General features: G+C 40.0%; 1 protein-coding gene across 2 annotated transcripts in view; it reads left to right on the forward strand.

Moving 5' to 3' along the window:
* The first annotated feature begins 2325 nt into the window (after positions 1-2325).
* The window catches only part of TRPC7 (transient receptor potential cation channel subfamily C member 7), a 64491-nt gene continuing 48726 nt past the window's right edge, over positions 2326-18090 (forward strand). For both annotated transcript variants that reach the window (XM_021549466.2, XM_077786685.1), the window contains exon 1: positions 2326-3217. In XM_021549466.2, coding sequence (XP_021405141.1) covers positions 2354-3217 — 864 coding nt within the window. In that variant the 5' untranslated portion in view covers positions 2326-2353. The remainder of the gene's footprint in view (positions 3218-18090) is intronic.

The following is an 18090-nucleotide window of genomic DNA, read 5'->3' on the forward strand; positions in this document are numbered from 1 at the left end:
CCCCACTTAACAAATTCACAGCTCAGAAGTGTTTCTTTGCATGTGTAGTCCTTGCTTAAACTCAGCAAGGTTTCACTGTGTGTTTAAAATGTAAATGCTGTCCTGAACAGCTAAGAACAGGAGGTCCAGTTTAGAAAAGCATTTGTGTATATGGTCAAACACTTCTTTTTAACCACATGTTACTCATCCTGGCCTCGCTGGAACTGCTTCTGAGATGCAAGCTAACTGCAGAGGAAAATACATGTGTGTGTGCATATATGTTTCCAAAATTTGAAATCCAGTGATCAATGAAACTTAGAGTGTTGACTTCAAAGGGCCCCAAATTTACCGCATGCATTTTTTGGCTTTAGAGAACTCTATATCCCTGTCAGATATGTTAATTGCATACTTTATTTATTTGGTTGTTATTTTTTTTTTTCTCTTATAGTAAATTTCATATAGTCTAGGGAGTTAATTCACTTAACCATATTTCCTTCATTATTTTTGTATCCTTCATCTCTGTGTGCTTCTTCAACTTCAAAACATAGTGGAAGGAAATAGTTTTAAGAGTCATACAGCACTTTATCTATCAGTGGAGCCTGGGATGATATGTTCAGTTCCTACTTGCTTTTATTAAGAAGTTACAGTGACACATCAGAGCCTGGGGGGAGATGTTCTCGATTATGAGCTGCTGTTTCAGCTTTGTGTGGTCACAAAATTGGTTTATTAGGATTTGTTTAAATTTTAATGTAACTCTTAAAAAATTGCTGCAAAATTTGTTTGAAACTCTTCAGTCCAGATCAGCACAAAAGTGATGAATTAAAAGGATAGATACATAAGTATATATTTGTTCCAGATGAACAGCTACCTTGAGAATTTTGGTGTCCTGGATCTTCAGGTATTTTGGGTTTCTGATACTCTGTGTTTTACCAGGTTCTTGCTGGTTCCTTTACTCCTTTGTTACCTATTCTTGAAGGCAATGTACCTTCTCCACTTTCTCTCCTGGCACAGTTCCCTCTCGTCACTCACTGCAGAACTTTCCAACTTCTGTAGTCTTTTTTCAGAGCCACACATGAACTTTTCATTGACTGAAGGTCATAACTGACTTGGAGAGCAGATGGAGTGTGAAAGGATGAACCTTTGCCACCCACCGAGCATTAACACTTGCTTATTTGTTACATCTGTCCACTGCAGCTCAGAGGCTCCTGAAATGTTTTACCCAAGTGATTTAGGACTTGCTATAGGGCTGAGTGCAAATGTTGTCTGTGAAAGCAGTGTTGTTTTTACCTTTTTACTCAGGCTGAATGTCCAGTGGGCTTTGGATGGCTATTAACTCCACTTGCTTAGACTCTAAAAGGCACTGTGAGTGTGTTGAAGTGCTGCTGCAATAATTTTTTTTAAAAGAGCAACATTGAGACAGCTCTGAATGCAAAATGTGAATGTTTTAAAGGCACAAATACATTCAGAATTTCCATTTATTTCATACAACTGTGTATTTCTCACCCATGAGACCAACTGCACATAGCATTGGACTTTGGGACTTTCAGAGAAGGTGGAATAAGAATAGTTTGTCTTCATATCACCAGCTCCAAGTGAAGGGCATTTCAGCCATGTAATCAGTGGGGAAATTTATGACCCTTTTTCTTCTGCCCTCTGTTTGTGGTGAGATACCTGTGTCTTGTATTTCTGAAGTAGCTCTCTGAAACATGCTTACTGGAGACTGATGTGACACTATATCAGGAGTTATTCCTGTGTTTTTCTAGACCCTCCCCTGGATTTAGGTATTTGTACTTGAAGTTGTGACCAATTGTATTTCAGTAAGAAATTAGACAGTTCAGTATTAAACTCTCTAGATCAGGAAACAGAAAAATGGTATTATGTACCTTGAAAAAAAAGCAGGGAATGAATAGGTGGCTTCTTGTACCAACTGAATCTTAGCAGAATATGCAATATAATTATCCTTGTTACTTTGCGCTTAAAATTAGAAACATATAAACTTCATGGAACATAGTTTATTGGCCTGATCCAAGGTCTATTGACAAGGGGGAGTCCTGCTAAGTTGCTTTAGGGCTCATGCCTTCAAGGACAAAATTCAAGAAGAGTAGTTCAGAGGAATACTGTCATGTGTATATTAATCCTAAATACGATGTAAGGAAGTTCTAAACAATACAAATGGAAATTTATATATATGTGCAATTTTTTTCCAATTTATCAAATTAAGGCTGTGCTGAGCATCCTTGCTGCAATCAGAATGGGTGAGCAAATCACAGAAGAGCTTGTCTTTTGTTCAGAAGCTAATCTTTATTCCACATGTGTCCTAAACGATTTTAAGTAACTGGCTCAGGCCATAAAAAGCTAGCCAGATCAAGTCATAATGACACATTTCCAACCTTACTTCAGATTCTGTGAAAGGATGACTCTGCTAGGATATAACCAGCATGCCTTTCTGGTTTTCTGCAGGTTGAGACACGGCAATTCTAAAGACATGCATCGGAGGCACGCCACCCTTCGGGAGAAGGGCCGGCGCCAGGCCATCCGGGGCCCTGCCTACATGTTCAACGAGAAGGGCACCAGCCTCACCGCAGAGGAGGAGCATTTCCTCGATTCTGCAGAATATGGCAACATTCCTGTTGTGCGAAAAATGCTGGAGGAATCCAAAACCTTGAACTTCAATTGCGTCGATTACATGGGACAAAACGCCCTCCAGCTGGCCGTAGGCAATGAGCACCTGGAAGTGACAGAGCTGCTCCTCAAGAAGGAGAATCTCGCCCGAGTCGGGGACGCGCTGCTGTTGGCCATCAGCAAAGGCTACGTGCGCATCGTGGAAGCAATACTGAACCACCCCGCCTTCGCACAAGGCCAGCGCCTCACGCTCAGCCCTCTCGAGCAGGAGCTGAGGGATGATGACTTTTACGCGTACGATGAAGATGGAACTCGGTTCTCCCATGACATTACCCCCATCATACTTGCTGCCCACTGCCAGGAGTATGAAATTGTTCACATCTTACTTCTAAAAGGTGCGCGGATTGAAAGGCCACATGACTATTTTTGCAAGTGCAATGAATGTATGGAAAAGCAGAGGAAAGACTCCTTTAGTCACTCTCGCTCAAGAATGAATGCCTACAAAGGATTAGCCAGTGCTGCTTATTTGTCTCTGTCCAGTGAAGACCCTGTCCTTACTGCTCTAGAGCTTAGCAATGAACTGGCCAGGCTAGCCAACATTGAAACTGAATTTAAGGTAACTCACCACTGTGCCTTTTTCCTTGGGCTGAGAGCGTTCAGGCTATTGAGTAGTTTATGTGTTTGATCAAATTTTGGGCTGCTGTTTGAGAGGTGGGGGAGTAAAACTGGCAGAGACTGCCAGATGTGTTAGCTATGCATAGATTCAGATCGCTGTCATTCTCCAGTTAATAAATGCTTGGAACTGAACATTGCCTATTACAGCAGAAGCTTAAGTTTCTGTGTTGCACACTGTGATTGCTTAGAATCTCTAGTTTGCAGCAGGAATAAAAATTAGATTATTCAAAAAATGGAGACTCATTTTTTGTAAGAAAGGTAAGTCTTTTAATTGAGCAATCTATTTTAGAGGCAGAGTTCTGGAGACTGTTTTAAGAATCCAGTACATCTAGTTCTGCTACAATGATAAAAGGTATAAATCAAGTTTTGATTGTCTGTAAAATAATTTAAACTGCATTGCATCTTTATGGTTTGGTGCTGCATCTATACATTATGAATTGCATGAAAAAGGAAAAGAGAAGCAATCAATAAATAGCTATGAAGTTTATCATCATGCCAAACATAAGAGTAGAGCTTGTGGAAGTCTCTTACAAGTTATTTGAGATTTCCATTATCATAATGAGTTTGTAAATGTCCAATGCCATTTGCAGTATTTCTGTATGTCATTTACATGATGTAAAGAGCATTGTCTCCCTTTCTAATATAAATTAGTAATTAAACCCCTCATTTTCAGTGGCTCAGCCATCAACATTAGAATTTTTTCTGACTTATGGCTATTGTGGAGCTACAATCAGGATCAGTGACTCTGGTGTAATAAAGTCCACGTTGTGAGTACACTGGGGCAGGATGCTCACCAGGAATCCTTTATTTCTAATTAAGAAAACTATTCATGTGTTAAAGCATCTGTTTCAGGGTTTGTAGCTCTATACTACAAAGGACTGGGGAGGAGATCATCCCCACCCTGCACCAGACACTGGTGGGGCTGCCTTGAATCCCAGGTTCAGTTTTGAGCCCCTCACTCCAAGAAAGACTTTGGGGTTCTAGAGCAGGTCCAGAGAAGGGCAACAGAGCTGGGGAAGTGTCTGGAGCAGACGTCTGATGAGGAGCAGATGAGGGAGGTGGGGGGGGCTGAGCCTGGAGAAAAGGAGCCTCAGGGGGCACCTTCTCAGTCTCTACAGCTCCCTGAGGAGGTTGTAGCCAGGTGGGGGTTGGTCCTTTCTCACAGATAACAAGCAACAAGAGTAACAGCCTCAAATTGTGGATGTTAGGAAAAATCTCTTCACAGAGAATGGGGTCAAACCCTGGAAGAGGTTTTCCAGAGCTGTGTCACCATCCCTGAAGGGATTTAAGAGAAGGGTAGATGTGTCACTTGGGGACATGGTTTAGTGGTGACCTTGGCAGTGCTGTGTTTAAAGCTGGATCTTAGAGGGCTTTTCCAACCTAAACAGTTATATGAATCTCTGCTCTCCAATTTAAAAGTAAGAAGAAAACATATTCTCAGGCTTTGCAATCCTTTAGTAACTCTAACAGGAAAAAAATTCCCAAACCACTGAAATCTTTCTGGCAATAAAATCAGAGTAAAATTTTGCAAACTTTTTTGCCCATGTGCATCAGAATGCAAGGATACAATAATTTGAGAAGTTTTATTTGGATTCAATCTGACTAAAGCAAACTCCTTGGGCTCAGTGAATCCAGCTGTTTGAGTGAGGGTTGCTCCAGTGTGAAAGCACTGGAGGCTCATGCCCACACTTAACAACAATAATATCTCATTAATGCTCCAGCTTCTTTTCACAGACAACTGTATGTTGAGAGGAGCATTAGCAGCCTCAAGCATGGCATGCCTGTCAGTCCTGATAAGTGTCCTGCTGCAGAAGAGTAAATCTATTTCTACCAGAATCCTTCCATTTGTTCCTGGAGCTGCCAGCGGGGTTGGTACTGGCACTGGCAGGTGCACGAATCCTCCAGGAGCAAACCAACAATCCAATATTGAAGAGCTCCACAGAGGTCATACCTCTGCACTGGCAAATGGATGGCAATAAATCAATACCAGGAAAAACACCAAAACATTAGAAACCATTGGGCAAATGACTGCATTTCCAGGTTTTCCAAGTTCATTGTCTTATTGGAAGGGTCTGTGCAGCAGACATCCATACATGTTAGTGAAGTACCTACCCATAGCATTAGTTTGCTTCAAAGATTTCACATTCCTTTAGTATATTAATTCTTCCAGAAATAAGAAATTTCTCAAGATTCTAATGTATTCTCACTGTAGCAAAAAAAAACTCAGAGGTATGTATTTATGTAAAAATATTTATTCTTATTAACATAATCAGTGTGATGTGAAATAGGGTATTAATAAAACAGTGGGGGATTTTTCACAGAACATGACAATTTAATAATTTATTTTCAGGAAAGAACACAATTGCTGAAAAAGTATTTAGAAGCCCACAAATTAAGAAAATTTATTAAATTAGCCAAGTTCTAGAGAGTTTTTTGTGACTAAAATAGAATTTTCCCAGAATCTTAATATGTTTGATTCCTGAAGTTCTATAATTAAAACTGGCACTCAACAGATTTATAAAATGATCACTTGGGATTATTCAAGAACATTACTTAAAAATTATGTGCAATTGCAGAAATGCAGTTTTCAGGAGGTACGAAGAGTCCTTGAAATGGAAAGACACAAAATTTTAATAATGTAGGTGGACAAATAGTAATTTAGTAACCTCTGAAGAAACTGCTAGCATGAGCTAATTAAAATATAAATGCAGTGCTTCTCGCCTGCTGCTTGCTGCCCCAAATCTCTTATGCAATAGCACCTTTCAGCACATCAAAATGAGAAGCCAATACATGTGCTATTTTTTTAGAGAACATGAGATTTTTAAAACAAGTTGCCTCTTTGTGCAGAGAAATGTGAAACAAAACAGCCACATGGACCACTTTAAAGAAGAAAACTTGTGTTACCTGTGGTAGGCCAGTTTATCCATTATTTTGGTTTTTTGCTGTGGCAGAAGCTGAATAGATTTTTATCACCCTAAATTGCTAAGATTCAGTAACATGCTGCAAAGCTGATGAAACAGCTTTGCAAAATGTTGCCAGAAACCAAGTTTTCTTACTAACTGTATAAAAAAAATTGCTATGAAATATGTAGTCCATTAGTCTAGAAATAAATAAGGCCCCTTCCCCAAATAAAATGAAAAATACGGAACCGGTTGTTTCTATGAAAATACTATGTAGAATTTTCTATGTAGAAATGGTTGGGTGGGAAACCCCCAAGAGATGGATTTCACAAGAGAGAGAAGCAAACATCAGAGTCCCTGTGTATGTTTGCAGGTCTTTATACAATGATATTGTCCTGTAGTGGAGGCAGCCCAAGTTAGAAAAAAAGTAACCTTAATTGAGTGCTTTGTCATTTATGTATATCCCACTTGAAAGCTCAAAATTAAGAACCAGTTCATGACTTTCTTTCTCTTTCTAGTTTTAATTTTATGTTTTAAAATACCAAACCAATATCCACTGGAGCAAAGGCAGTACAGGCTTGGGGTCTCATTTAGTCCAGTGGATGGGTCCCTTCTTCTGCATCATCCTTGGAAACACAGAGAAAGGGAGGATCCCATGTGGATTGAAGGGTTCCAAGTGACCATGCTTCTGCAGAGTGTAGGAAAAACTGAGTAGGAAACTGAGGGACACATCAATTAAAAAATCAAAAGTACAATTAAAACAAATATAGGACAAGGCTAATGTGCTTTGTAATTTTCCATGAAAGGTGGAGAACAGATGTTAGGCTAATGATTAATATGTGAAGCTGTTTTGAGGGAGAAAGCATTTATCGTCAGTCTAGCAGAGCTAGGATCCCCCCAGTCCACACAGGAAGAATTCTCCCCTCTCATTCTTCCTTTTTTGCAAAAAAACCCCATCTCTGTACATTCCAATTCTGCCATCTACCAGAGGATTCTGTTTGTTTTGCTCATATAAATAAGTCTGATGTCACTTGCAGTATGAATACCATGGCCAGGATTTGTCCATCTGAACCAGTCATCACCCCTGAGCCAGGCTGATGAGAATTGCTCTCTTCTTTGGTCCAGAGAAATCCATCTCCCTCGTGGCAGCTTGGTGTGAAAGCATATGCAGATGTCTGCACAGTCACCAGCTGTTCACAGCCAGGTGACTCGTTTCCAAGACTGGAATATTAAAAGCAGTGTCAACAGAATCATTTATATATGTCTATCAAAAGCCTTAGGAGACTGAATTTCTAGCAAACAGCCTGCAGGAAATGCCTTTGCAACTGTCTTTAATAGCAGCATCAGCTTAATATTAATGTCCACAATGTGGAAACTGAGTGAAACCCAGAATAATAGTTCTGTTTACTTTTCCTAAAGCAGTGACTGTGTACTTTTTCTAGTGAGATGCAGAGCCAGGACTGTTTTGCTGCCTTGCACGCTCTCAAGTTAGACCACATGCTTGTGTGTGTCAGGAAGTATCCTTGTGATGAAGTAAATCAGGCAAATCATTACATTTAGCAATCCAGACAAATCAAATTAGAGACTCGCAAAGGAGGCTTAGGAAAGATCTCACCAACCATAAGCAGTAAATCAGATCTCAGCTCCTCTTGACTAAATTGTTACTAAAATCAAGATCAAAATCCCCACCTGGAAGACATATGGTGTGTGGTCTTTGTTTACTGCTCCCACCAACATTGTCAGTGCAATTACTACAGCAAAACATGTTTTGTTTCTCACTTGTATGTTTCTTACTCTCTCTTTTCCTCTAAAACACTTCCTCTAAAAGCTTTTGGGATCCAAAAGGAGGTCCTGGCAGTGAGCCTGCTCTCATGGGCAGGTGAGCATCAGGCCCAGGCTCAGCTGGCTGGGGGCCTGTGAGTGGCTGTGGGATGGGAGGCTGGTGGGGCAGCCAAGTGTGTGGATAACTGCAGGGATGAGCCTGCTGGAACTGCCTCTGGTTCCATTGGGGCTGCAGGGATGCAAAGCAGCTGAGGCTCAAATCCCTCCGTTCTCATGATGCTGAAAGAGTAACAAAACAGCCCTTGAGACTCTGTGAATTGTTAGGATGATCTGGCATTCCTCTTGCCTCAATAAGTCAGCACCAACTTTTATTTTACCTTTTATTCTAACAATTTATAGTTATAAATTGTTAACTTCACAGGATATGCTTAAACTTTTTAAGATAAATTGCTTAGTCCATTTTCTCAGTATTTTTGGCTTCATGCTGCAGGGAGTTAAAAAAATCATTATTAGACTCTTGGTCTTTTGAAATGAGTGATAAAAAGATGGAAAATGCCGAACAGTGACGAGTGAAATAGTAGGAGAGGGAAATACTTTGAGAGAATGAAGTATAGCAGAGAACTTGGAAAGAGAAAAATACTTGAAAACTCTCAGACTGTAAACCAGCAAGGCTGCACTTATAAGCTCTGCTTCCTACCCAGGCTGAGCAGACTCTAGGCTTTGTTTGCTCTCAGGACTGACTGCTGGGAGCTGGTGCCTGCAGCTCATCCCCCACTGAAAACAGAAACTGGCGTGGGAACCTCCCTAATTAGCCTGATGAACATTCTTGTAAATCCATCACTTAATATTTCCGCTCTGACCCATTTTTCCTTGAGTGACCTTTTCATCTTTTCTTAATCTCTGCCCTCAACATATTCTCTGACAGACATCTTGCTTCTGTTATGTTTGGGAATACTTTTTATGACTTACATTTTTTATTTCAGCAAGCTGCTTTTAAAGGCTTTAGTGTGTTTATATGGCATTTAAGTTTTCATTTAATTTTTCACACATTCTGTTCTTTTCTTTATTTTTTCTTCCAGATATGAGTCACATAATTTAAAGAGAAGTATTTTTTACTTAAGCAGCTTTCTTCTTTTTTCCTCATGTTTCACTTTGCTGGGTTTTAAGAAGAGAAGTCAGCAGCGAACTTCAGAAATTTGGTCTGGTAGGCAGAATGTACTCATTGCCTTTTACTACTGTTTTTACTTCTCTTGCACATCTCTCAGTCTTACCTAGTGCCTGTTTTTAAAATTAAACATCACCACTACAAGTGAGTATATGAACATCACTGCTCCAAATTTTTTTTTTATATTAATTTTTCCAGGTCAATCTTTAGTAAGAGTATTATTTTTCTCTTAGGGATGGAGTCAGGGATGTGGTTTGGTGGTTTTTAACTTTTGAAAATAACTGATTCTTTCCCCCCCCCCTCACATACAAGCCAATTTTCCCCATTGCCATGAAAACATGCACATTTAGAACCTATGATTTTTTTATTTTAATTTTCACTTGTGCAAAGCAAATGGATAAACAGGTACAACCAATTAACTAACCAACTCATAGTACAGGAAAGAATCAAGTCCCAGTAAAGCAGGAAAACAAATTTCCTATTGTTACAAGTTTAACTTCTTGGAACAAATTAAGTATTAAAATAAGAGAGGAAATTAAAGGTGATAATGAAAATAGCCTGGGAGAAGGATAATATATTGAAGCCTTCTAGTGAAATCGGTTTTTGGCTCACTGAGTGGGACTCACTCTGTGCAGAAGGAACTCATTCTCTATGCTGTTCTTTTTCAGAGACAAATTCACTAATAATAGCTGCTCCACCGACTTTGTCTTGATAGCTAAATTAATTAATTGTGGTTACATTTTTCTAAGGATATGTAGAAGAGACTGTGGAAAAAGGATAGATATATATAGTCTTTCTGCCCTTAAAACCCACCAAATCTGTGACTCTTATGTTGCTCTCTACATATTTATAAACTAAGAAATATCCTTTATATTTTGAGAGTTGTTTTGGTAAGTGCTCTTTTTAGCTTTGGCGATTAAATAATTTTCTGCCTGGCATATTACCCAGGAAAAATGGTTTTAAAATGTTGCATGAGAAGAAAATCTTCAAAGCTTTTCAGAGGGGTGTAGGACCATTGCCAAAGTTGTGATGTCTGGAGCTGTCTTGAGAAATCCAGATTTGTATCTCTGTGAGTGAAGGTGTGTTAGCATCTGTCTGTGTCTGCTCACAGTCAAGCAGAGTGGTAGGTGATTCACAGTGAAGGGTACAACTCAGTCATCCACAGCCCACACCTGCACCTGGGAAAATCAAGACCATTTTTCATGGAAGTTGTAACACTGTTGGCAGCACAAGCCACTGAGCACTCACATAAAATTGGATAATGTCCACTGCCCACAAGGTTATTTCACCTACCTTAGGAGTGACATTGTTGTTAAAATCTCCCAGCTAAAAGAAAACCTTTTTAAAGTTATCAAAATACTTTACATGCAGGAAAAGGTTTTCTTTGCTTTCCTGGGGACCCAGCCCATTCTCTCTTTTGTAAGAGTAAAAGGGGAAAAAAAGAGTTTTTCTACACATCAAAGCATATACAATGCTTCAGTGTAAGAAAATGGAATATTTTAATTAATGCCTCAAGAGTTTTGCTCCCCTAAAAAAATCCCCAAAACTTGAAGGAAACTTTCAACATTTGAGGATGGTAAGACAGATGTAACCCTGGAAATATCTGACTCTCCCAGATAGTATAGCTGGGGTACTTTTGTTTCCTGTGATGCTACTGCGAGTAAGATTTTTGGCAATGCCAGTGTGCACACCATCAGTGCAATGTTTATTACCCTTTACAGCTCCCTGGGAAGTAATTTTTAGTCCTACTCAGTTAAGGATGAGCAACATTGCAACTGCAGCACTTACATCTCACTGCTTCCAGCTTGGTTGAACACGTCCCTGGAGCAGGATTTTAGTTTAGGTGAGCAACAGACATGATCATAAAGATATAAAATAACGTAGAATCCTCTTATAATCATTAATGGGAGGAAACATCTGGGAAGCAGAGAGCAATAGAAAAGTGTCATATAAGGAAGTAGCACAACAGTTGCCTCACAACTGCCAAGCAATTCAGAAGCATTTTTACATAAAAAGCTTTTAAGCCAATCACTGTGATGCTTAGGCAGGTAGAAAATTAAGTGTAAAATCTGGAGCCAGTTGGAATTCCTTTAAGGTAATTTTCCTCCAGGGATTTCAGTGTTTCCTTACAAATAAGTAACCCATCCTCCACCAAGAGCCCATTTCTGAGGAACAGGAAAATCCCTATACAAATAATTTAGAAATACTTTCAAAGTTTAAATATAAAAAGTTCAGCTTATCACAATCTTATTATTGTCACATTTTGATCTTTATAACAGCTTTAACATGGGAGAAAAACTCAGTAGCTGGCAAAATCATGACCCATTTGACCATCATCTTCAGATTTGTTGAAGCCATGATTTCACGCTCATCCTTGGAAAGAATGATGTGCAGTGAAGCAGTGGGGTGACCAGCAGGTCTGATCCAAGGCTGCCCCCTGCTCTTTATACAAATGAGGAATAACATCTCACATCTCAGACCTATCACAGCAAGGCGTGATGGGCTGGCGTTTCGTTAGGTGGGATTGATCCCTAGCACAATCTCTCCCAAAGATTGGGATTCTCCCACAGAATGAGCCTTTGTCTCTCCAGTCTCTAAGCAATAAAGGTGAGACAAGCCTCTCTGTGCCCCCTCCTGCTGTTCCCTGGCTGCCCTGTCCCAGCAGCGGGGCCTTTCCATGGTGCTGGGCTGGAGCATCCCGCCTTCCCTGCCAGCTCTGCTGCCAGCTGCTCGGGAGTCTGATCAGAGGGACTCTGATTTGGCCACCTGCCTGTGTTTAGTTAACAGTGACAGAGTGTTTTCCTTTCTTGCCCACTGAGCGTGGAAGATAAAATGAGCCCTGGTGCTCAAACTGGTGCATGCTGTCGGTGGCAGCGCAGTGAGGAGGGCTCCTGCTGCCCTGAGCTGGCTCTTGGAAAGGAAAGGGTTATTGGGCTTTTCCATCCCAGTCACTGGGTCCTCTACAGGGTGCTCAGAGCTCATCTGACCTTGAGCTTGCCCTTACACACTCACCACTCATCTAAGAGAATTTTCTCAGCGTACTTACTGATATAAAATGACACAGCAACACAATTCCCCTTCTTCCTCCCCTCAGCAATGAGTGGTACCAAGAGAGGTCCACCGTAGAGCACCAAAGATGAAGATATTTTTCAGAAGGCAAAAATCCAAATCTTGTTGAGGGAAACAGACAGAAAAGCCTGTGATCACTACTCTAATATCAGTCCAATCCAACATTGGTAAGCTTTGCATTTCATTAGTACCACCAAGGGGCCAACTATTCAGCTGGTATCAGCACTGAGTTTTGGGAATAGTTAGGAGCCAGGAGGTTTATCATGAGCAAGATGACTCCTTTCCAGACAGTGCTGCTCGTTATCCATGTTGGGAAGGGATATCTACTGGAACTACAAATGAGCATAATGAGGATGATTGCTCAGAATAGAATAATGATGTTAGATCAGCAGATGGGAGAATGGAGGCAGGTACGTTTATCCAAGGCACTGCAGGGAATCAATATCATATTAATGAATGTAAACGAAGTAACACATTCTGAGGATCTCAAGTCTGAGATCAAATAGGATGCAGATGGGAAGTGATTTAGTTTATCCCTCATTATGTTGTTAATTTTTGTTATTGTAGATAATTATAATGAACTTATCCTCACTGAGTCCAAGCAGACTATTCAGAGAATTGTGGATGAATAGTAATGGTATACAAACAATTTCATTTTGCTTTAAAATAGTGCTAGGTACTGTAGTATCTATTTTTTTTTTTTTTTTTTTTTGCATTTACATGATCACAAATGGCAATTTTCTGGAATATAATTAGTTGCAGGGAAATTGTCACCAGTGCAGAAACAGCTCATTGCCCACTGGGTGCCATTTTATTCTCATTGTCCAAACTCCAGGATCTGAACTCATTTCAAAACAAAGAGGTATAATTATCCACTTTGTATATTAATATTTCTGCTCAAGAAGGTTCTGCAGCTTGACTTCTAAATCTGCTCTTGTCAGAGACAGGACAATTTCCATATGGTCAAGAGTGCTCTGTACCAGGACTCAGCAGCTGGGATAACATTATTCCAAAGTGCTTGGTTGCTGCTTATGTGCTGTGGGAACCACAATTTCACCCACTCTGATGCTTGTGACCAGTTTTATAAGAAACTCTCCTTGCTGGACGTTAAGAAATGTGGTACTTGGCTGTTTGAGACCTGGAAAACATAAGGTTATTTCAATTGTTAATATCACTTGCATCGTGGCTTGCAGTTAAGCCAACATTCACTTGCAGGATGGATTTAGGAGGAGTCTTTTTCCTGATATACACGTGCTGCTTGTAGCCAAAATTCCTGTGAGAGAAGGTACTCATAGCACCTTTGAACTCATAAGTGTGCTCCTTAGCAAGTTGTAGGTGCCAAATTTACCTCAGCCTAAGGGATAAATGAAACTATCTTAAGCAAACAATCACTTTTAATTTAAATCCATTATTTTCTGCTGGTTTTTTCCCATCTGATTTTCAGGAAACACAGAGATTTCAAGCAGCTGAGCTGAAAAGAGCCACACATTTGAGAAAGAGCAGCTAATTCTTTTAGTGAAAGGAAGCTATTTCATCTCAAATTGTATAGTAAATAGAAATCTTCCCCAGTAAAGCTTGCAACAAAGAGATCAGGAATGTAATATACATGGGAAAATGTCAGAGAAAAAGTATGGATGATATGAGAAATGAGAAGCTTGGCCCAGAGGTAACTTTGTGTTTTGATAAATCTCTCACATCAGAGTTGCAGAATGACTAGAAAGGAGGCTGTGGTGAGGTGGGGATGGCCTTTTCTGCCAGGTAACCAGTGATTCTCAGTGTCATATCCCCACAATAGGAGAGAACAAATGTTTGAATGCCATGCAGAGGAATTTGGGGCAATGCATTGCATCATCATGAGCTTGACTTTGCAACAGATCCTAAACTCTTCTTCAACCAGGAAATCATCAGAGTGTTATTTTGAAATGCACAGTTTGCATTTAAAGGGAAGCTGTTGACAGGACACTGGAGACAGGCCCTCTCCTTGGCCACATTTGTGTATTCCCCACATTTGGCATGCACATTTCACTAATACCTCTATCCTGTTTATGAGATATGCAGGGACTTGATAGTTTATCTTCTGAAAACAGGTGTTTCATCAGAAGCATTCAAATGAGCTAGGGAAAATCTGCAAGAAAAAAAAACTTTTACTTAGTTGAGGAATCAAAAGCTGTGGCTTATTTGTGATATGTGTTTGAAAACTAGCTGAGGTGATAGGAAAGAGAAGTACCTCAAGCATCAAATGACATTTTATGTTGAAAAGTTTCTATGCCAACCTTGAGACATTAAATTTTCTCATTTTTAAAAAAAATTGTAGACCAGTATAATTTCTGTTTTAGGCTAATGAAATATTTTAAGAGACTTGGAATGGGGTGGTAGCTCTCTGCTGAATAGCACTGATGTTCCTGCACTGGGTGCTCAGTAATGGTACCTGTCAGGCTGAAGGTGACTTTGGGGGAGAGGAGTAGAGGAAATGGAGGTGTTTTTCTGGCAACTCATTAGGTATGAAAAGAAAGACTGTATTCTGTTCAGGGTGAGAACTTTGGATAAGTCAAATCATCCATTAATTTCAGTGTAGAGGGAATTCTGAAACTTAAGTTTCAGATAGTAAAGAAAATCAATAGAAGTAATAAAAAAAGCTGAGAGTGGACTGATTCTGAAATTTCTTATGTTAGGGAATCTAAAACTCTGGTTGAAGAGTCAGGAATTGTGCTCAGTCTCAGTCCTTAACTTTCTTTAAGGATTTATGTTTCTTTCCTGCCTTTGCCTCCCCAAATAATCAATCCATTAATTTTAGATTAAAAAAAAAAACCCAGACATGTTTTAAAGGAATTGTTCCAAGGGGAAGTCAAAGTAAAGTATTTTTCCTTTTCTAATATTTTTATTGATGGAAAAGTGGCTTCCAAAATTTATTCATTAGTTTTGGTCCAACAGTAGCTACATTTATCAAAAATATTAATAATTTCACAGAGGGTATTATTGGTAGATTTTGTAAGAGCTAGAGCAGAAAAGAGATAAAGTACAAAAGATAGAAATGAAACAGGGAGGTGCAAACCTGTCCTTTCTGCTGCTTTTGATTGTTCACACTTCAAAGTTCTTGGAATGTTATTGCTGAAGATTAAACACATACCTGGACCTGCAAATGATGCTGCAAAAGCATGGTAACAAATTCTAAAGGATTTTTGACTCCACAACTAGAATAACTACCATCATCTTGTCATGATTATTGAAGGATTTGATGTATCTACCAGTCAATAGGTATAAGATGAAATCCACGTGGTTTGATTGATTCCTTACTGCTCTATCCCCTTGGTGGAGGCATATGCTCTCTTAAAGATGAGCTTCTGCAATGCACATGAAGAGATGAATTACAGCTGGAAAGCTAAGAATAAAGAGACACTAAAAAAATTGTCTTATTGTAAATCAGTTAGTGCAACTGCCATTGACACCCTTGTAATGATGCAAGGGATGTTATTTCCATGGCTTGTTGGAAGTCAGAAAACCTTTGGTCCTCAATCAAATTACGTTGTTGTTTTCTGGGCTTCTTTGGAGAAGAATAATGTCAACACAGACAGCACTCTGGTTTGTCCTTGGGCTCTTATATTGGCTACATCTCTCATAGTGTCTCCTGATGGAATCTAAAATCCCCCTTTGCCTGGAGGCCCCTCTGCGCTGCCAGGCTGCAACCTGGCACTGCTCAGAGGACAAACCACGGCCTTGTTTATCTTGGCTCCATTTAGAAGGGTCCAAATTGCTTTGAAAGCAACAGAGTCACACTTGTGAAATGTCAAACTCTTGTATATGAACAGATTGCTTATTATATTATGCACGCTGGAAATTAAGAAGTCAAGGCCTGGATCATTTTGAAAATGAACCAAAGCATCTGTTCCTACCTCTAAAAACATTTAGCAACCTGCACCTGAGTGGGGAAATGTTTTAAATGAGCACTGGGCTCTAAATTCAGAGACATGGCCACGGGTATGTCACAATGTACCCAGAACTCCAATAATTCTCTGATGTGCTGCCACTTAAGAAGCAAGAGAACATAAACCAACTGGATGTGCTTTCTGGAAAATTAACTGTACAGCCTTGGCACAGACTGTGCACATAGGCATTTAGTCTGGAAACAATAAGAATGCACTCAGCTGTATTCAAAAGTGTCAGCAGCTGGCAAAGCTCTTTGGGAGGGGTGCTCAGTGCATTTCAGAGTTATGTGGCCAGGATCAGTGCAGGGTCCTTCCTCAGCATCTTCCCCCATCACCTTTCCTGCCACAGGCCTTGTGCTTCTTTTCACTCCCAAACCTATGGCCAGGCAAAGACACTGTAAATACCCCAAAGGAAATCTATCCCACAACTTTTCTATACAGGCTTGTGCATATTTCATGTGATATCTAATTGGTAAATATTTATAAGCATTTTGAATATAACCATTTGACGCAATGGTTTATTTAACAATTTAATTTCAAATCTTGCATGAAATATTTCTGCTTTTTATCCCCCTCTTTTCGCTAAGCTTTGTTTTCTTTATACAATATTTTTTTACTTGGGGGAGTTTTCTGTTCATATTTACAGAATTACTTCTCCATTTTTTTTTTCTGCTGTCTCTTCTCAAAATGCTAATCTAAGCAATGGTGTATTTCTCTCCTTGTTATATGTGTATGTATGATGTAGATTAAATACAAAGAGCCAAGATCTCAAAGAAACATAAAAAGAGACTCTGTGCAATGCGCCTACAGCTTTAATTTGCACAGCAAATTTAATGCTACCCAGAAATGCCAGATAAGTTCCTGGTCTTATTTTTTTCTCATTTCACTTAACTTTCTTACTCAAACTACATCTCTCTGACCTGAAACAGTTCTTTTCTCAAAAAATCTGGTTGGTTTTGAACAGATGTGGAGACATGACAGAGTTCATTTAGAACATAATCAACAGATAATAATAGGGTACTTGCAGAAATTGCAGTGAATGACAAGTACCATCAGCCTTTTCAAAACAGCAAAATTAGACATTTTTAACTCCACATGCACAACAGTGTTAGAAGAAGCAGGAAATTACTAATTTGGAATCCTTTTGTTACATTCTAGTTTTTAAAAAATGATATTGTAACATTCTCAGGCATTATCCTGATCCTGCTCTGCTCACTGCCTCTATTGGAAATAAAATTCTCTTCCATGTGTTATTTGAAACAGAACTGGCTCTCTTGCTTACTTGCTTGTATCCCTCATCTTCCTCCCCAAGGCTTGACAGCACTCAGCCTGTCAGGACGAGGCCCCAGTGTCTCTCATGTATGATCTGCAATTTTCACTACTGTAAAAATCCATCTGGTTTATGAGCTTTTTAATCCTCAGACTTCCATAATATGGTGCCTAACTGGAGAGCTTGGGAAGGTTTGGGTTATTGTCATTGCCTGTGTCTGCTTCTGCTGCCCTGCCAGGAGACCCGAGCTGGATTTTGTGTCTCCAGCCCTGAGTTTCTGGCTGTGGTACAAGTCTGACCCTGCTTGCTGCCCACTGCCTGCCCAGGCTGGCAGCCAGGATGGTTCTCCACAAAACTTATTTAGTCAGTAGGGCTATGAAGTGCCTGGTTCAGGGCTTGAACCTGGCTGCCAGGGCAGTGGTGAAGTGGGGACTGTCCCTTTGCACCCCAAGACACAATGGCCATCTGCCCCTCGGTGTTCTGGCAGAGTCAGAAGTCCTCAGGGCTTGTTACACCCTTGGTGTAACAAGAATCACAGAGAATCACAAAATAGTCTGAGTTTGAAGGGACCCACACAGATCATCAAAGTCCAGCCCCAAGAATCCCATCATGTTCCTGATAGTGTTGGGCTCCTTGAGCTCTGTCAGATGCGGTGCTGTGACCACTGCCCTGGAGAGCCTTTTCCAGTGCCCAGTCACCCTCTGG

Source organism: Lonchura striata, chromosome 15 (assembly GCF_046129695.1).
Source record: "Lonchura striata isolate bLonStr1 chromosome 15, bLonStr1.mat, whole genome shotgun sequence".
Lineage (NCBI taxonomy): Eukaryota > Metazoa > Chordata > Aves > Passeriformes > Estrildidae > Lonchura > Lonchura striata.